This window comes from Triplophysa rosa, linkage group LG2 (assembly GCF_024868665.1).
Source record: "Triplophysa rosa linkage group LG2, Trosa_1v2, whole genome shotgun sequence".
Taxonomy (NCBI): Eukaryota; Metazoa; Chordata; class Actinopteri; order Cypriniformes; family Nemacheilidae; genus Triplophysa; species Triplophysa rosa.
In genome coordinates this window covers 29,948,673-29,969,985 of record NC_079891.1, presented here as the reverse complement: position 1 = coordinate 29,969,985, position 21,313 = coordinate 29,948,673, and the positions used below count along the sequence as shown (strand labels likewise).

At 38.6% G+C, this 21,313-nt stretch overlaps 1 protein-coding gene across 2 annotated transcripts in view; it reads right to left on the bottom strand.

Moving 5' to 3' along the window:
- Positions 1-753: 753 nt before the first annotated feature.
- Positions 754-21,313, bottom strand: part of si:dkey-215k6.1 (transmembrane protein 132C) — a 168,377-nt gene continuing 147,817 nt past the window's right edge. For both annotated transcript variants that reach the window (XM_057361482.1, XM_057361490.1), the window contains 4 exons: positions 15,409-15,614; positions 12,227-12,500; positions 9,664-9,855; positions 754-5,238 (listed from right to left, as the gene is read on the bottom strand). In XM_057361482.1, the coding sequence (XP_057217465.1) occupies positions 4,042-5,238; positions 9,664-9,855; positions 12,227-12,500; positions 15,409-15,614 (1,869 nt within the window). In that variant the 3' untranslated portion in view covers positions 754-4,041. The remainder of the gene's footprint in view (positions 5,239-9,663; positions 9,856-12,226; positions 12,501-15,408; positions 15,615-21,313) is intronic.

Genomic DNA, 21,313 nt, shown 5'->3' with positions numbered 1-21,313 from the left:
TCATCATAATAGCCAATGCATTAACTGACCCTTGTGTAAAAATTCTTGATGTAAACATACCAAAAAGTCTTTTGCCTCTGTTGATATATTGCAGACTTGAATGTTACATGCTTAGGAAAAGCAGAGAAAGGAGATTTTTTTTGTTTTGTACCAAAAAAGTAATTTAATATTCCCTGAAAGCCCCCTTGACTACAACTAAATGAATGACATCTATTTGGTAAAACAATGATAATACAGCCCCTTACCTTTTCCCAGCGCCTCTGAAACAGCCGCATAATGTCAGTTCCATCTTCTCAGAGAAGGGAAAAAATTGCTCAATATTTCAAAAAAATGACTTTGAAGTCCAAGTGGAAGATAGTGAGGTTCATTACAGAGTATTTTCGTGCCATCTTTTGTTACAACAGTCCAAATGGAATGTGTACATTTCACCACATCGTGCCTCACACAGACTTTGCCTGTTTGTACCCTGGGCTCATGTATTACCGGGGCTAATAGTGTGTCTGTCGTGCACCATCCAGAACTTTAGTCATTGGCATACATCAAAGCTACCGTGCATACACTGAAACATAAAAGGCATCGAAATGACAGTATATAAATGCACAAATATGTGATCGTGTGAAATTGGCTTTTGCCAACTAATTTTATACAGAGACTGATGTGGGTTCGAATTAAATTACATTTTTTGCATAAACAAGGACAAAACAGACACACATAGTTCATTGAAACAAAGAAAAAAGATTCATATTAGTAGGCAACAACTTTAATGTCAGAGAACAACTGTAATATAGACAGAATGATGCTCATAATACTGAGAAAATACCTGGAAGTGACATTAACAAGTGTTGGTTCTTCAGTTACGTCATTTGTGGTCTTTAAACCTATACATTTCTACAAAATCGTGTCATTTTTAGACGCTAAAATATATTTATGTGAAAAATATAGATTTGTATACATGAACAACGCGGATTTATCAGAGGAATATTTTTATATGGAAACAGGGATTCATATACAGGGATATGATTGGGCTTGTGAGAAAATGCTGATCACAGAGGATTTAGGAATAGGTTAGCTAAAAGAATTCTGAATATTACCGAGTGAATACTGCATGAAAAAGATGAGTCCATGAATCATCAGACATTATGACAGGGCATCGAAGGTCTTATGGGTATGGTGAATGATCTCAAAGAAACGGTTTATTGTTACAGACTGGTTAAAGAGATGTCAGCGAAGGCTTTGAAATATGAGCACGACATCTCTCTCTCACATTCTATTATATGGATTCTCCATAATTTACAGTCACAACCGACAATATACCAGGATATACTAGTGCTTAAACCAAGCGAGTTAATAAGAAAAAACTGTCATTCTGATGTAAAGAATCAAGGCCAGGACAGAACGAAACTTCACAGCGGAAATGACAAAGTGATCCCATGAAAAAATGAAACTACAGTACGTATTTCTGGGAATCTCTAATGCCGTGGTCACGCTAGACTTTCAAAATACTACATTTCTACGCAGAGACCAACGTATATGGGTAGCAACCAGAATATTTTTGGATGAAAATGTTTTTTTATCTGCACATCATAGATTATAATGTACTGTTTATTGTTGTTTTCGTTATTTTAAAGCTCTATTGTACAACACTGTATTGTGCAATTTTATTATTAGTATTAGGCATTTCCTTCAACAAAAAGATCATACCATGGCCTATTGATATTTCACGGTCACACATTGTCATGTGATATGAATTCACAGGTCAGAACTCACTCAGAAAATTTCACATCTCCGGTGTAACGCATTCCCATGTGTATGAATGGAAGTCAGTGGAACAAAACGTCTAGCGTGACAGCGTGTTGCTTAAAGGGACAGTTCACCCAAAAATAAAAATTCTTTCTTCATTTACTCACCCTCGAGTTGTTCCAAATCCGATAAATGTCTTTGTTGGGATGAGCACAGAGAACGAGTTTTGGAAGAATGGTAGTTAATGGTGGCCGAGAACTGTTAGGTTACAAGCAAAGTAGGAAAAATGACAATGGTAGTCAAAAGTGCGCCAGAACTGTTTGCTTTCCTACATTCTTCAAATTATTTTTTTGTGTTCAACAGAACAAAGAAATATATAAAGCAATTTTTCTTACTATGGTAGTCAATGGTGGCCAAGAACTGTTTGGTTACAAGCATTCTTCCAAATATCTTTCTCTGTGAACAACCTGAGGGTGAGTAAATGAAGACAGGTTTTCATTTTTGGGTGAACTGTTCCTTTAAGTCAAACTTTCGGTCCTTTACCATTACTTTTTAAATTTAGACACATGCCAGTACAGCCTTCGTACCGCATAATTTGTATCAAACCAACGGAGTCGTGCGCTGCTTTTGTCACATCAGAGCAATTCTGAGCACCTTTAGTATAGCTTTAAGTATTCAAACACATTTGAAATGAACTGGAATAATATATAAAAGGAAAAGATTGAATCCAGAATAAATGGAAAATGTGCAAGTCCTGACAAAACCCATGACATGGCTTAATATATCAAAGCTTATTTTTATTCCCCCCGAGGAAATCAGACCTTAACCTAGAATGTGAAACATTGAAGTCGTCCCACCGACTCGTAACTTGTCGAATGTGAAAATGTACACGTGTAGCCGTCTCGTAGTGTCCACACAAAATTTTGAATCATTTTATTTACATCCTATCTCATGTTACACTTACAAATAAATATTGCATTCTTACAATCTACATTTCAACTCTACCACTTCTCATCTGTGAGCGTATTTTCACCTGAGCATTCAAAGAGAAGGTCATGTTTTTGTCCTCCTCTACAACTCTTCAATAATATAAACAACAAGGATTCAGGATATCGGGTAATGTGAAGTTGGTGAATAAGAAATTGAAAGTTGCTTTAAAACCTAAAACATGTAAAAACCACAGGGAAGTGTAAAAAAGGATGATGGACTTTTCGCCTGGATTAAAAGAGAGACATTCGTACGATTACCATACTGAAGAGTCATAGATCATTTCTATTCGGTATATTCATCCATCACAGCAGATCATATGGTTTTAGAAGAAACACAACTCGCTTTGTGGGCTTGTATGTCTACGCGGTCTGTCCGGAAATTTACAAATCAAGTTGTAAGTCTGAGTCAGACACGGTACAGTTCAGATGTGTCGGCCACTTTATAAACAGAATTTTTACATGAATTTTATTGTGCAAATGAACAACTTCCCAATGGGGCTTAAAAGAAGTCCACAATCCTGTATTTCCACATTCACTTCAGAGTATTTTCTATTCTTATGTTACTTTTCATTATTGTTGTGTCCAGTGTTTTTATTCCTACGGGGTTTTAGAGTTTCTGATAGACTTTAATAACAGCACATAGACTTTAATACAACTGGTATCCCAGCCTGGGATTCCCACATTCCCCGTCTCTCAGAATCCACGCAGGAGGACAGGTGGTACAAAATGAGCGTTAAAAAACAAACTTACACCGGGTCCGTGGCAGCCTGTTGTGGTCTACCTACATTTGAAAAAAGCCAGGGATTATCTTAAAAATAAGATCTGTTGTATTCATCCGTAACCTGAACGTTTATCTAAATAAACCAGAAACTACATTACATTAGTGGTAACCCCATCATTGACTTTTAATTTGTCTGTACAGCTGTCAGGTTTGTGTCCTATCTTTCCTTTCTCTCTGGTCTTGTTTAGACTTGTTTATTCTGGGTGTCGGTAACTGGTGTTCTGTCCCGGTGCTAGCCAATTGGCAGCTGCTCTCTTTGCGCCACCTGGACTACTTGTCAGAGACTGTAGGAACGTGCCAGTATCTTTTTACCCGTTTCCCCTTTCTGTGAAATTCCTACTTAACTCTGGACTCCCCGTGGATTTTATTCCTCCAGACTTTCTTTTTTCTATTCCCTACACGTATCCCGTTGCAGTTCTCTTTTAGCAACACGCCTCGTTTCCCCCTCCTCCCTTAGTGCAAAGGCATTTCTGGTGAGTTTGTGTGTGTCCATTCTAGTTCTCCCTTTCGCTCTCTCTTTTTTCCCACCTTTCACAGATTGTCTTGCAGTCTCTCCATGTAGCTTCTGAGCTCGGCAGACTGTCCCAAGTCCATGTCCTGGCAGACCCACTTTATATTGTCTTCATTCCCAACGAGGATGGAGTTGGTGTACGGCCCACCTTCGTCAGGGAGCACGGTGGCAAACGAAGTAAACTTGACCCTCTTGCGCTTTGCGGCACTGGGCGAGTTGTTGAGGGGTTCCACTTTCCCCGCTGGGTCGTTTCCGGAACACGGCCGCGGGTCGGGGTGCGCGTGGGGTATGCCGCGCCCATGCAGGGAGCTGCTTTTTTGGACGCCGCTCCCGTTGAGAAGGTATTTGCTTTCCTCACACCCCTCGTTTCGATCTATCGCCGTCGTGCACTCGTCGCTGTGCGCAAGCGGCCCGTGTTCACCGTGGTGATCCATCAGGTCTGCTTCGTTGCCGAGCCACACCCAATCGTGTGCGTGGTTCATGTTGCCCTGTTCCAGTACAGGAAGCTGTTTGTGACTGTAACGGAAAGCGAAGCTCACGCAGTTGATGAGGAAGACGAGGATAGCCAGACAAAAGACTCCAAGTAGGGCGTACATGCCGATCTCCAGGTCAGATAAACCTCTTGGACTCTGCGTCAGGTCACTTTCCGCCCCGCCGGGTAGGTCCACCTGCGCAGGGTAACTGGTGTAGTCGACAGGGTTGTTGTTTTGCCCCCCGCTTTGCTTATTGCCTCCGGTCTGACTGTTTAGCGTAGTCCGTGTGGTCGTGCTTACTTTCTTAAGGGATCCCTCTTCTCTGTCCACCGCTGTGTTAGATAATTTCCAGCTGTCTCCTCCGCTAGTTTTTTCAGCTTCCACAACCTTATGTTTCTGTTCATTCGTGCTGTTGTCCAGATTGTTTTCGTCTCGAGTTCCACTCCTCTGCTCCAGATCATTCTGTCCAAACTTCACCTGTACGCTCCCTACACCCATTGCCAATATGCTCTTCCTCTTTGATTTCTGGCAGGTTTCAGAGATCATCATCTCTACTCGCAACAGCGCCCCCTGGCCCTCTCCCTCCGCCACTACCACTGGCCAGCGCTGGCCTTGCTCCTGATAGGTGGACACCACGGTCTCATCCAGTGAGGTGACAGTTAGGGTAAAGTCTTTGGGGTCGTAGATGTCAAGAGGGGTTACGGAGCCATCGCTGTATTGAATCCATGCGCTGATGCCGGCTTCCTGTTTAAAAGAGAACAGAGAAGGTGACAAACATTCTCATTTATATAGATATTGCATGTCTGTCCTTGATGAGTGATAAAGCTTTGACACGTACTCCACTGCATTGTGAAAATGATGAAGGAAAACACTTTTAATCTCTGAACACAAGGATTCAAAGCCGAGACTTCCTGTGATTTTATTTGAACTGACATCTAATAAAGCAAAGATGTCAAGGTTTTCTTAATAAATGCATAAAATACTTAACAATTGCCAGTGATGAATCCAGGAGCACGATGAGTTAGGTTATGTATTTTTTTGCACACAGATTCAGAGAGGCAATATTATCGCAACTACCCACTGAGAAAAATGTTTAAAAGTAAGAATACACTTACTGTTTGAATCATCTCAGTAAATGAACTACAGGGAATCTTAACTCAACAGTGTGTTATAAGCTTAAATTTAATTTTTTTAATTAGGGATGCACCGATATGTAAATTTTGGCCGATAACAATAACCGATAATTCTATAACCGATATATTGGCCGATAAACACTATCTAAATAGTAATATAACATTTTCTAAGACTGAAAAGTCTTTTTTCCCCCTGAAAATCATGTACCACGCCTACTTTACACTAACTAAAGATTCTTTAACTTTTCTGGTACAATGTTTATTTAATAAACAAATTAAAGGTGTTCTTCAGGGGAGACCAAGAAAGGTGTTCTCAATAGCCACAAGTCTAACAGGTTTCAAGACAGAAAGCATTCAGACAGCTGTAGGCTTCAAACTACCTGCTTTTGTTTCTATTATTTACACATTCATAAATATCCACATACTACATGAACAATGTTTTGCTTAAAGCAGTAAGTAAATGATCATGACCGAAAGAAAGTACTGGACTGGATTTTAATTGTGAGCAGCCTGTAGCTGAAGTGGTTCAACCAGAGGAAATTAATAATTTATCGGCTATAATATATCGGTCTAAATTTTATTATCTGCAGATACCGATAACATTAAAAACGGCCATTTATCCCGATACCGATCTGGCCGATAATTTATTGTGCATCACCACTTTAATTCATTCATTTAATAGAAGAATTCAATCATTCAAAAATAAACATTCAGTCGTCAATTACTCATACACGTTTTTCTAAATCTTTGACTATCTTTACGCTTTAATATATTAAAACGTGGTGTTTGTATACATTTGTTACATGTTAGGGACCATTATGTAAATAATAGATAATACATTTTGTGACAATGTCACAAACTGCTTTGAGACTGGGTTGCAACTTTAGTTACTTATGTGAGCACTGTTCTTTTAAGAGAGTATGCAATTTCATATTTTCCTAAAAAAATATTTGCGGCAGAATTGCATAAATACAAAAAACCTGAATTAAACAAATACATTTTAAAGGGGTCATATGGCGCGAATATGTGTTTTTCTGTGTCTTTCGTGTGTTTATAAGTTGCCCATGCATGTATTAGACACGTAAAATTGCAAAAATTAAAGTGTCGGAACAAAAGATGCATTCTATCTAAAAGCGAATGCTCACCCAGACCTGCCTGAAACACCTCGTGTAACCACACTCCCACAAATCTACGTCAGTTCGTGGTATGATTTGACCAAGACCGCCCAAATGTATACGCAAGTAAGGTGGGTTTACCTGTCGGTACAACTGCTTTGGAACTTGATGTTCCAAATATGGTAAGAGGCGTTACATTTCCGTCACACGCTTGCAGTATTTGACCAATCACTACACACTGGTTAACCGGCCAATCATAGCACACCTTTGTAAAAAATCTTGAGATGCGGGGCAAAGAGCAGATACAAACATGCACGGTATGTGGAAAATACAGCGTTTTTGAACCTTAAATCGTTTATACACATTGCATTACATCTAAAACAAACCATAATATTCCTTTTAGCCGTGTCATTTGACCCCTTTAATCATTTATAAGCATACAGATTTAAAAACAAAATGCTTGATAAGCGAGAGAAAAGAAGGGAAAATGAAAAAATAAGATATATAAGATTATAATTATATAGGATGTACAGAATGTTTTGAAATTCCTGAATCACGATTCAAAAGATGAAAAACTGCAGATCAATTACTTACTTTGTATTGAAAATCATACATAAAGACAAGCTCCAGATACATGGCCACACTGTTTCTGGCAGCTTCTTCAAATGAGACAAAAAAAAGTGTTTTTCTTAATATCCGCAATTGCCAACAACTCCAAATGAGAGTCTTGCAGTGTCTTCCCACCCACTCTCATTCACTCATACTTAACCTTGGGCCCTGTGCGTGGGAAAACACTGGCAGAAAGCAAGGCAAGTGTTTCGATTTTTAGCAGAGCTGCTATTTTTGAGACTTTAATCAGATGATTCAAAACAGCTCTGTAGGGAGAAGAAGGATATTAGAGATATTCACCACTCAGTTTTAACAACACCTGCCAAAATGAACACGGGGGCAAAATTAACGATGGGACTCTGGGCTAATGGAGCAACACAGAAATTCTTGAGTGTTTGCATATTAACAGATTATTTGATGTTAATCTGTACTGTTTATGTGGCTATGGGGCGGTTTCCTGGACAAGCCTTAAGCCTAGTCCTAGACTAACTTAAATGTCAGAGGTGTCTTGATCAAAAACAACTTACACTGACACATCTTAAAATATATCAGTGCAGTTGTTTTGTCTCAAGATGCACACAGTAATGGTTTTTTTGTAAAGTATGTTTTCACAATGACTTGAATATCCTAATTAAACTAAGGCCTAGTCCTGATTTAAACTAATCCTTGTCCGGGAATCCACCCCCAAGGATTTTAATGAGATGCCACAGTTCCCTTACTATGGCTATGACTTAAGTGCAAAGCTCAATACAATTGCTCTAACAAAGAAAATTCCACCTTTCGGTAAAAAGAGCCAATCATTAAGGCCCAACCGTTTTGAGACTATGGTCTCTGCACAACATACAGGGGAATTTCTTAATCATTCGGCATTTTCAAACTAAGATATCATATTTCAATTTTCAAACATTAAGTAGGTGATTCCCAACTGCTTTCTTCCATTGCTGTTTGGAAACGGCCAGTAATTGAGGAATGTGCTTCTGGCCTTTTTTGAGCGGACGCTTGAAAATTCCTATCCTGGTTTGGAAACGTATAGTAATTGAGAAACACCTTTCCATGTTCTGCAGAGACCTGTACCCTCTTAAAAATAAAGGTGCTTCACAATGCCATAGAAGAACCTTTTTGTCTTAATGGTTCCGTAGAGAACCTTTAACATCCGAAGAACCTTTCTGTTTCACAAAAGGTTCTTTGTGGCAATTTTTTTTCCTTCAGATTACAGAAGGTAAGAAAGAGATGGTTCTTTTAAAGCAGTGGTTCTCAAACTGGGGGCCGTGGTCAAGATGGATCCAGGAGGGCCACAGATTTTATGGCATTTTATGAAATATAGAAACTTATAATATTTTTCTGATGTTTGATAGCGTAGAATTTAAGTCCACCAACCAGCATTGTACAAATGAATATGTTATTGGTTTAATACAAATTTTAAGTTTAAGATTAAAGTCTTTGTTTGGGGGGCCGCAAAGCGATCCACCCTAGACAAAGTATAGGCCTTACAACGAAAAAGTTTGAGAACCACTGTTTTAAAGAACCTTTGACTGAATGGTTCTTTGTGATACCAAAATGGTTACTTTATGGCATTGCTGTGAAGAACCTTTTAAACCTTTATTTTTAGAAGTGTACTTCAAGATTTTCAGGAGGAAGGGATCTGTTAGCATGTTAGCATATAGCATTAGCATACAAATTAGCATGAAGAAAAAAATGGTACAGCTGATGTCAGGTTTTAATGTTTGTAAAAAAAACGTGTTGTTTGATAGCACGATAGAGGTCTTCACCCGTTTACTGCTAAGAAAGTTTTTTTTAAAGTCGCTTTTGTACACTACACAATGCCTGCATTAAAATGACGCCTGAAAGGTATGAATGAGCTTTTATTACATTTTACTTAGCTTTCCGGAAATGTTTTTCTCTCTTGTATCTATCTCTCTCATTAGCCACAGGCTCTAATGAAAATGTACATATATTTATTCAGAAGTGTGACAATATTAAAACTTTCACGTGGATTTTGTTTATTTAGCTCAAGGGTTCCCTGCACCTGTTACATGTTTTTCAACTGTATTGCTTTCTGTACTGTAAATGAACACCAGCAGCTCTAACAACAAGCTGCAGATGTTGTCGCTTCGCAAGTTTTAAGTGTTCCTCCTCTCATCTAATTCACAGCAGCCACAACTTCAGGTTCTTGAAATTTAATTCAAGTTTTTTTGTTTAACGCTTTTCACAGTTTACACGGTCACAAAACAGCTTTAAAGGTTCTAAAGTTTCAATCAACACTATATTTTTTAGCTAATTCATGCAGGTGAATTAATTGTTGAGGTGCTCACTTGTTTTGGTGTGTGCAGCAGGTCCTGAGCAGTGGTCGTGATGTAGAAGGCTCTGTTGTTGGTGGTACTGGGCTGCAGAGAGAGACTCAGAGAGCCTACCAGCTGAACTCCCAGATCAGTAATAGTCACTTTATCATCCAGCACTGTGACCGTCTTTTCAGCCAAAATAGAGTCAGACAGAGGGGATATCACCTGGGAAATACAGAGAAATGCCCTCAGGATGCACAGTGATAGAAACCTCACACTACTCAGATACTGACTTTTGATTTTTTGTGTGAGGAGATTTAAAGTCACCATGAAATCAAACAGGAAAATTCTAAGTGTTTCACACAGTGTTGCAGAGATTATTATAAATGATTTATCCGTGGACACCATTCTTTTTTGTAAATTAATTTGCATTTGTGATCTTTAATCAAAAACATTAAGCTCCTCTCCCCCTCTCAACAACAACTCTTCACCACATGACATCAGCAACAAAAAAGAGGTAGGACTCTACTGACTGTCCAATGGCCAGGCATTTTTAGCCCTCCCCTCCAGGCCCAACTTACAAGAAACCAATCAAAAAGGGAAGGGCAAAATAAAGCTCCGCCCTACATTTTTCTAATTTCAGTAGCCGTGTCACGCAGCTATACGTCACGTTACGGAAAAGAAGTCAATCGCAACTTTCATTTCATGGTGACTTTAAAGATGACAGATATTTATTTTTCACGCCATTGTATCCAAACTATTTTTACCCAGATCTATAGTTTATGCATCAGATCCATCTGTCTGTCCATCGATCTATATGTCTGTCCTTCTGTCTGTCTGTCTGTCTGTCTGTCAATCCATCCATTCACCTATCTGTCTATCCATGTATCTATCTATATTGGGGCGTTTCCACCACGGGAACTTTCCCCCAGCTGATTGGTTGAGTTCACGGTGCATTTTCATTGGTTGACTCTACATGCTGCATCGTGTTCCGGTAAAAATAAACCACCATTTTTAAAAGTGTGTTGCGGTGCGTGTAGTTTGAAATGGATAAAAAATACAACAGATGGACCGACGACGAGGTCCAGGCTTGATTAAGTGTTTTTGCTGAGAAAGAAATCCAACGGGAATTGGAAACGATGACCCGCAAAGAAAAGGTATACTTAAAAATATTGAGTCTGTTATACAAGCTGGGCATTGTCACCCAAAAAACTGACAAGTGTCCGTCGCTTTATGTGACGTCATTGTTGATCGACATTACCCCCTCCTGGACTGGGAGGAGCCGTCACATGCAGTCCTACGTCACTAGACAGATTTGCCTAATCTTCACGGTACTTTAGACCGCTATGGAAACGCAGACAGCAACAGGTCTGGTGAGAATAATGTTCCTGGGAAAAAAGTTCCTGGGACAAATTGTCAAGGTCATGTCGGTGGAAATGCGCCATATGTCTGTGTCTGTCCGACCATCCATCCATACATCCTTCTTTCTGTCTGTCTGTCTGTCCGTCTGTCTGAGATTCTACACACAACCTTTTCCAAGACGTTTCATTTTTAACAGCTCATTCTGACATCTGTCTGTCTGTCTGACGTCCATCCCTCCATCTATACATCCATGTCTCTATCTGTCTGTCTGTCTGTTTGTCCATCCAGCCATTGGTCCGTCCATCCATTCACCTTATATACATGTAAATATAAATGTTTTGAAAATCCTTACCCCACTTTCCATTATATAACATCCTCCATCCTTACAAAAGCAACACTAAGGCGAGGAGATCCAGACTGACACTTTACAACATAGCTTTGCTATGACAGACAGACAGTATGACAGGTGTACAGAGAGCTCTCAGAATCACATGTCATCGTCAAGCACCATCTCCTGTTACCATGGACAAAAACTGTTGACTGACACCATGAGGATTCCCCGTGCTGAGGGGAATAAAGCAAGGAACAAAAAAATGACAGGAAATCAACCCGATGGCAAGAGCCAAAAGACAGGGAGAGATTCTAAACACAACCTCTTCCAAGATGTTTCATTATTAACAACTCATTCTGACGACACAAACCAATAATAATCCCAGGTCTTCATCACACACGCAACACATGATGACGTTTCGATAGAGACTGACACACAAGTACACAAAAGGAAGTATACATAAACACAGGGGGGTTGTGAGTCAACACAACACTTCACACAGAAGTGAGCATTCAGCACCTCAGAGATTTCAACACCTGTAGGCAAACAAGCTTGTTATCACTCACATGCGATGGCACTGGAAATATTTCAGCCGTGTTTAACAAGTGAGGTGTTACTATCTCTCAGGTTCTATATTTATTTGTCAAAGGTGAGTGGTCTAAATAAAGTGTGCTGTTATTTAGAAACTGAGCCGCTCTTCTATCAGATCGCTAAAATCTCTCACTAAAATATTGTTTAGGCAAGCCTATTCCTATAAAAATTTTGGTGCATCACAGACGTTTTTCTTCTATTTTTACTATGAGTTGTACTTTTGAATATTTTGAATTGTTTACAAAGTAAAGAAGCTTGACACAGAAATACAGACACACTATATTTATTATATATATATATATATATATATACCTGTATAGTGGTGATGCCCATATCTCGTCCCACCAGCACCCTCCCATCAATCAGCCGAGCAATGCGTGTGTCCTCCACTTTTAGGAAGTCTAGGACCATCTCCGTGATGTCAGCTGACCAATCAGAACCCAGCATGTGCACAAGCTCCCCACCAGGGTCAGCTGGTTCGGCTACGAAGTGTGTGAGAACTCGCACCTGAGCAAACTGATACTGCAAGGCACAGCCCCTGCCCTTCCTCTCATCGTCCTCATCATCCTCACTGTCACGCGTCGGCCTGGAATGAAAGAAAAATGATTAGGTAATGAGAAATACAACATATATGGAGCCTTGTATGCCTTAATAAGTTTGAATTGCTTTCTACTAAGTTTGTAATTAGAAACATAAAATATTTTCATTCCTTTAAAAACCCCAATATGTAACACTTATTTTAACCTACGCCGGATGCTGTTTTGTTTGTCGTTGACAAACGGTTGTGTGCACAGTTCAACTGAACTAAAATATGATTTTATATGAAAACTACACAGTTTTCCTGTAATACAGTATAAGGCTATGTTGACTTCTTTTTTGACAAGAAAAAGTTGACAATGGCACTTTTTTTATTTTAAGAAAAAAAGCTTCCAGTGTTGTGGTTACAAATAGGAGCTGGCAATGACTTCGGAGGCAGCGTTTGTGCACAAAGGCAGCACAGAGAAATTCAGACAGGCTTCATAGGAAGAGTAACGGACGTATATTTGAATTATAAACGGAGAGCGTCTTTGCAATAACCAATCACATATTTAAAAACTACAATACTGATTTCTCGCTAGAAATGCAATCAAAAGTTATTGAAAGTGAAAATTTAATTTATAATTTTATACAAAATTATGCTCCAAATGGTGTTTCGGCCACCATTTTATTTTTTAGAGCTTGATCCGGCTCGACCAATCACCTTCCTCACATGTTGTTATGGAAACGACAGGTCTCGCAACTCACTTGTCATTGGTTAGCTGTGAAAAGGGTGCTTGATGTGGGTTAAACTTTTTTCAACTTCAAAAGACTCAACTTTCAACTCTGAGCTGCAGAGAAAGATGCAGGTGCTGGCGTTTAAAAAAAACGCTCAGGACTTTTTTGAGAACACTGTTTACTCCATAGGATTATAATGTAAAACATACGCTAGCAGCTTAAAAAAAGAAGTCCAATTTGAACATAGCCTAAGGTGCTGCAATAAAATACATTGGGCCTCATTCATGAAACATTCGTAAATAAATGAGTAAATTCCGAGTAATTTGCGTGTAAAACTGACCTTCCCGAAAACTCTCCTCCGGATTCACAAATACTTCGTAAAAGTCAGATCTGATAGTAAAACGTGTGTATGTTAATGAATTCCAATCATTCGTAAATAACGTGTGCATGCACACTCATTTATAATTAGCATAATCCCCGCCTATGAATTACAGCTACGCAAATTAAGTAGGAATGCTGTGGAATCCTCTGGATTCCATTCTCATGCATTTATGCAATACAACGTGCCAAACCTAAGAGACTAATAGGATATATGCCTAACAATAAATTAATGAATTAACACGTGTCCACCAAAACATTTGTAGCTAAGTGAAATAATGTCTGGTGCTTGACAGAGACAATTGACAGAGAGCGCCATTGAATTACAGTCAAAATGACGATCTAAAATAACCCGTTCTTTAGATTATTAGGCGAGCGATAAAATTTTAGTTCACATGTGTGTTTAAATTAGTTGTTATTTCTGATGTTTTTTGCCAATGTTTATGTTTATTTTGGGCAGAATAGCGACGTATAGAAATCAATGTATAGAAGGTGAGTGTGTATTGAACACTGTTGTAATGGCACATGTGTAATTTTTTAAAAATAAAGCTTCATGACTTAAAGAACATATACAGCGTGTATTTATCTGTATTTAGATTTCAGAATAAGCACATTTGTCATATGTTGAGGTGTCTCGTGAGTCTGCTGATCTGATATGTACGTTAACGTTACAGTAATGAAAATGAACGTAACTCACTCTATATCTAATAAAACGGGAAAATTCCTGACTTTAAATAATTAACCATTTGCATGCTTAAGACATTTGCATTGTAAGAATTTACTGTGAGACTTTAGACATAAAAAGGGGGACTGGTAAGTTACTGTTTTATCATTAATATGTGATAACTTCCTTTTAATTTAATAGAACGTTTGGGAATACCAACATGGCGGCACGGTAGCTTCAGTGTAATGACATCATGAGGAATCCAGTAATTTATATAGATCAGTGGATGCCACTAAATTTCATACACTGGACCTTTAAAAAAAAATTGACAAACGTCTTAATTTTTATAAACTTTTAATAATAAAGAAAATCATGACATTTATACTGTTTTTATTTCACAATTATATAGTCAATGCCAGCGGATCTCCAGGGATCTCTTTAAGAATTTTTAAACAAACAATTATGATTGTCCATAGTGTTTTGCCCACTTCAGCGATACGATGCAAACTGTTTGTGTATTTCTCCTCTTTTTTCTTTCCCACATTTTTTCCCTCTTTCTGGGGCTGCGATGCCTTCAAATTTTCAGTTCACCTGGGGAAAACACTGCGTGGTGTGTGTGTGTGTGTGTGTGTGTGTGTGTGTGTGTGTGTGTGTGTGTGTGCGTGCGTGCGTGTCTGTGTTTGAGTGTTTCCTAGTGCTAACGGTGGTTTTGTTGTTACGGGCAGAGAGACAGAAATTGGCCAAATTGAAAAATGGGCCCAACAGACAGACTGAAGGCCAACAAACAGAATTGGCTTGTGAAAAAAACAGACATATCCACATGACAGCATAAAAAGAAAGACAGTGGATCTCTGTTGGCTTTAATGAAAATAATCGTGTCCTCCTCATTGGTTTGTAAATAAGACCAGTGTTTCTGAATGTCTGATGGGTCACTGTGTCATCTGAGAATGTTTCTAAACTCAGCAGAAGTGGAAAAAATAAGCAATACGGACAGGAATATAAAAATCCAGAATACATTAAATGAGCTCATTTGCTATGAGGACAAACATGATATTGGCCAACCACATTTTTTTATTTTGTATGGTGAATTATTGGACGTTTAGAGCATTCAGGATCCTGTAAACATACTTTAAAAACATTGAATTAAATGAGAATGCACAGACAAGCACATATAAAGCTCTTGCCCTCTCACACATACCTTCTATTAGTGATTATAGGTACCCTCCATCCTTTCACTTGACTAAGTTCTACGTCAGAAACATCAATCTGGAGAGGTAACCGCGGCACCCACACGGTGAGCTCTAATTGGCTGGTCAAATAGAGGTAGGTGAAGTTCACTTGAAGTGAGACACGCCCCCTCATTTCTTTTCCATTTACCAACACCTCATCACAGCCAAGAGACACCTGCAGAAAGAAAAACGGAATGTCAGATGGAACGGCAGTGATTTTGTGAGGTTTGTAATTATGATTTTTCTTCACATACCCATGCGCTAACTGCACTTATTCACAAAATTATAGAGTGGGGAAACAGACTCGAAGGGTCCTCTTTTTCGTTCTATAAACAACCCGCTTGTTTTTTTACATCTAATTTTTTTAATCCAAACTAAATTCTCGGATTTGTCCTCTGCCCCCGTCTCTCTCTATAATGATGGGTGGTGGTCTGTATTCAGTGGTCGTCTTTTCTGACACATGATGGGTTGTGTCTGTGACGTTGTCACGCCAAGCGGAGCGCTATCATTTTGCTAGCGGCAAATCACACACGCAGGTACACACAAGGGAACTGAGGCAGCGTGAAGCAGTCACATCTCGCAGTTACAGCTCAGGGTCACCGCAGGGGCACGCTCAAGTTTGAAATGAACGTGTGTGTTCACGGATCATATATGGTTCACACTGTGAAGCTTTCATGGTTTGTTCAATGCTGTCATTTTTGCAACATTTCTTTCATACTCCCAGTTAACTACTGTACCATTATAACTGAATACAATTGTAAATAGACTTTTTAATCCCATTCTGAAGACAAAGAGGTTGGTTATTTACTGATGTGGCAAGTGACTTACTCCTAATTCGTTGCAAATTGTGTATAAGAACTGAATGGGCTCACACATAAAAAATGTGAAACATGAAAATAAACGCTACTGGGCAATAACATGCAAATGCAAACCTTAGGCTTACGTTTTTACCAAAGGTTTTCACCATACTGATAGGTCAGATGTCAACCTCTTAAATATTTTAAAGCATAGTTTCCCAAAATCAGGTAAGAGAATTGTCACGTCCATAAAGGTCCATAGTCTTCATATATGGGCACATGAAAATAACTATTTTGTGGTCTGTGAAGCATTTTTTTGGTATAATTGCTGCTGGTTTCTATACATTTTAATTCACAGAATCCACTGTACACTGAAAAAGACATCTATTTTGAGTTTCTTAATTTTTTGTGTTAAAGGAATAGTTCACCAAAAAAATGGTCCCCATTGACTTTCCATAGTAGGGATAAAAATGACTATGGGCAAATCAATGGGGACCATTTTCAGAATCAGAATGGTTTATTGCAAAGTACAATGCGTTCACATGTACGAGGAATTTGCCTTGGTAGGCTGCTGCATAACTATAGTTAGAAAACAAGACTTAAGAGACAGAAAAATATATAGATATATACAACATAAAAATGAAACTATATTCAATAAAACAAATTAAAGAATGTCAAAAAAGGCATTTTGTGCAATTTGTGCCGGGTGTGCAACAGTGCATTGATTATAAGTTAACTTGAATTGTAAATTAACTTAATTTTTGCACACAGTTTTTTTTTTGTAGAATTACTTAACTAAACTGTGTGCGAAAACATCCTAATCATTAAGATCATGTTCCATGAAGATATTTTGTGAATTTCCTACCGTAAATATATAAAAAAGTTATTTTTGTGAGTGGATGCAGCAAAATCGAGAACAAAAATGACAGAAACACGCCTACAAACTTCACTCAATGCTGCTCACTCTTTGGGAATTACCCACTCAAGTTTGGTATCAATGTAAAGTTTAGAATTTCTGCTTTCGGGTTCATCTACTCTCAAAAGTTATTACAGCAGTAAGCCAATAGAGCGTTAAAACAAACCTGTTTTTTCTTCGCAACGGCCTGCTACAGTGCCTCTGATTGACAACTTTAAAGGCAATTGCCTTTAAATATTTACATTTTTTGCACCCTCAGATTCCAGATTTTCAAATAGTTGTTTCTCGGCCAAATATTGTCCTACCCTAAAACTATACATCAATGGTAAGATTATTTATTCATCTTCCAGATTATGTATAAATCTCAATTTCGAAAAATTGACCCCTTATGATGGTTTTGTGGTCCAGGGTCACATTTACTGTGTGAAAAAATTAAGCAAATGAACACAACAAATGAAGTAAATCCTACTAGTTGTCTTTTTTCCAATAATTTTTTTGTCACATCCATTTTTCTCTCTTTTAATAGAAAAACCCATGCATAGAATGATATTTTTCTGATGTCTGGACTCTATTATCAGGGGTTTAGTAAAATATAAACAGATGATTCAATATATTGGTAAGAAATCTTTTTCTTTTTCAGTTACTACAATTTGAAAAACCTGAAAATATTAACAACAAAAAAAGTATTTACACAGTAATTTATGCAATATGCAAAGGCTTGATGTTGCTGTAGATTTGACTGAAAATGTCACATCCATAAAGCTGGGTTTACCCTTAACGTCCGTTAGTGTGGACACTAATATAGTTAGTGTTATATATAGTTATAGTTTGATCGAACCTTGAGAGAGAAAAATAAACCAAGTTGTAATATCTGTCTGGGATTAAGGAAACAGACTTGATTCATTTCGGTCGTACAACTAATGTGTGTATTTTGTTATACACTAAATATTCAGTTCTTTAATGTATGCCACTGAACAATGTATGCTACACAATTTCAAATCATTAAAAAACTTAGAACTAGATACACAACAGGGATTTAAAGCCACAATATGGAATAATTTTGTCATGAAATATCCAAAAATCACTTGCACAGTGTGATATATTTCATGCAGTTGTGTACTTACATTATCCCAAATGTTCCCAAGAATGTGCAAATCCAGAGAAATTCCTATTTAAAAGAATGGCCCGTCCCTTGTCTCCCTTGTATTTGTCACATATCAGTGAATTAATATCCAGTTCTCCGCACTACCCTCAGTTTCTGGTTGTAGAAACTAAGGCAACACGCAAATGCAGAAGTGGTTATACAGCATCTGGGACACGGCATCAGTTGTTCTGTTATTATGGATAACGATTACTCTTTGGCGAGTAAAGGAAACCCAAAAAAGCGTAAACGTACGCCAAATGAGGCAAGGAGGCTTATGGACAAACAAAGAAATAAAACAAGGATTAATATCGGCGTGGCGTTTCTAAATGGAGGGGGCTTCGCGACCAACTTGGACTTGACAGACACTCCGCTCTTGCATGTGTTTTAATAGACAGGTAAGCAAAGAAAATGTTATTGTACACGAAATACTCATGCTCAGATTATTTGAATAGTTATGAATGCAGTTACCCTATGAAATGCAGTATATGTCGCACAAAAATATGTAGCCAGTAACGTTACTTGTAAATACTGTGGGTTCGTTCAAAATTACTTTTTAAACGACGACTGTATGACTGTTTGAAACACGAAAAACTGTTTAGCATTACACTACCAAATCGATTGACAAAGTCCAATATCAGTCGCGGGCTAACGTAGCATTACATTCCACGTCTCTTGAAAGCTAATTCATTACGATGACAAAATAAAATTCATTCATTACCTCATCCGTGAACATGATGGGCGATCTCCATACGCCTCTGGATGGTGAAAACGACATGTCCCATAATTCCACTCTCCTACATAACGTCATTTAGCTTCGCCTTTTGTTGTTGCTTCAAAAGTGCGCCATCTAGCGGTCTAAATATTCCACATTGTGGCTTTAACAAAAAATGACTCTGATTACCATGCTAAAGATTATTTTAAATGCAAATCTAAATAAAATGCACTGTGATTTGTTCATTGCACATAAAAGTGAAAATATGAAATAAAGAAGTATCATTTTATCAAACTTAAAGGAACAATACGGCATTTTTAGGAGGATCTATTGACAGAAATGCAATATAATATACAAAACTATTTCTTCAGAGGTGTATAAAGACCTTACGTAATGAACCATTAAGTTTGTAATACCTCAGAATAAGCTGTTTATATCTACATACAGAGCGGCCCTACATACATTGAATTTGCCGCCATGTTTTGTACAGCAGCCCTAAATGGACAAACAACTCTACAACACGCGTTTTCTCTTCCTCTCCGCTGCGGTATCATGGTGAAACGGATCGCGGGATGATCCGTGATCTGTACGGATCGTGCTCTCCGGTGCGGAACACATGTGACCCGCAGATTAACTGAAAGTTTATTCATCATTCAGTAAAAGAATAAAACACACTCTCGCTCGCTCTCCAGTTTCAGCTCCAACGCGCTCTCTCTCTCAAGCATCTGGACGAGTACAATATTAAAGCGGTTCCAGATAAACAATGACGCTCAAAACTGCTCCGTCACACAGCTAATATTACAACATATCTTGGTATGTTAGTATGTTACTCACGTACTGATCCGAATCAAAGCATCCTCGGGGGTGATTTTTAGACGATCTTTCTCTCCAACGTCTCTCTGCTGCGAAGTATCTCCATAGATATCTGTGAGTATCTCTGCTAAAAGCCTTAGTACCGAGGGTCTTAACGCGTCTCTGCTCGAAAGTCTTTATAATATTAACACAGGTCCTAGCTCCTGCCTGACATTTATTTTTATTTTTAAACTTAAAATCCACAAACCTTTTATTTTATGTAATACATAAGTCATCACTCTTTCTACAGTCCTTCTAATGACCGCAAAATCAACATGAGAACGACATGTTTTTGTACTGTGGTGGCCACCGTCGTGTTTGGACTGAGCGATTCGTGGCAAATCTATAATACAACGCTAGTGGCCGCTGTTAATCAAAAACTGCGCCTTTAAACTCACTTTTTGACACTATTGCAAGCCCTGAGAAAAGAATATAATAAAACATGTTGTGGTGATACATAATGTACAGCAGATAATGTACTGCCACACAAACACACAGGGTGAAAGTTGATACAAGACACCCTTCTACAAGCCTTGAAGTTGTTGTTGTGTGTGTGTGTGTGTGTGTGTGTGTGTGTGTATTAGCCTCTGAGATAGCAATTACCCACAATTCTCTGCAAGGACGACACACTCAATTTCTCTACCTTTGCTTCCATCTCTGCTCTTGCAATTTGCACCTTTTCCAACCATCTTTCTGATGATCATGAGTGTTGTTCTAAGAGCTTCCACCCCTGTCATTCTCAGCAGCAGAAATGACTGTGTCGGGAAATGGAACAGGAACACAGCGGGTAAAGTGGCATGTGGTCACATCAGAAACATGACATGAGTAAACATGTTGTTATTTGGTCAACCCTGTCACACCTGTCTTAGTATGAAAAATATAATAAATAAGCAGCATATTTAAATACATGTTAAATACAATTTTCTAAATAGCAAATAGATTTTGTAAATAGATTAACATTGCGCAAGATACTGGAGCTATAGTATTTTATGATTCTGGCCCCTGGTTCACTCAGTTCCCTTTCTGTCGGTCTCTCGACGTTGTGTCGAACCGACAGAATGGGGTTTGATATTGAGAACCTATCATCTCTGATTGTACATTTAAAAGGCCAATGAAGTTGGCGAATGGCATGGCATGCCAGTTTCCGCCCCCGTATATACGGGTATAAAAAGGAAGATGGCATGCCCATTCATTCACCTTTTGTTCTTCGGAACCTGCTGAGCTACAAGCTGAGCTCTTCTTTGATTTAAAACTACTGGATTCTACGACGCAGAGCAGCAGTTTCGTCCTGGTGTGTGCGATTTCCACTGGGCGTTTCGGTAGCGAGCCGAGGGTGTCTACTAGAGCAAATTTCCCTAAAAGAGCAAATTTCTCACAGCGTGCACTTGCCACCAGGCATGTCTCGCCGTTGTAATCTTGGATGTGGCTGGCTAGTCCTCGAGCCTGACAGGCA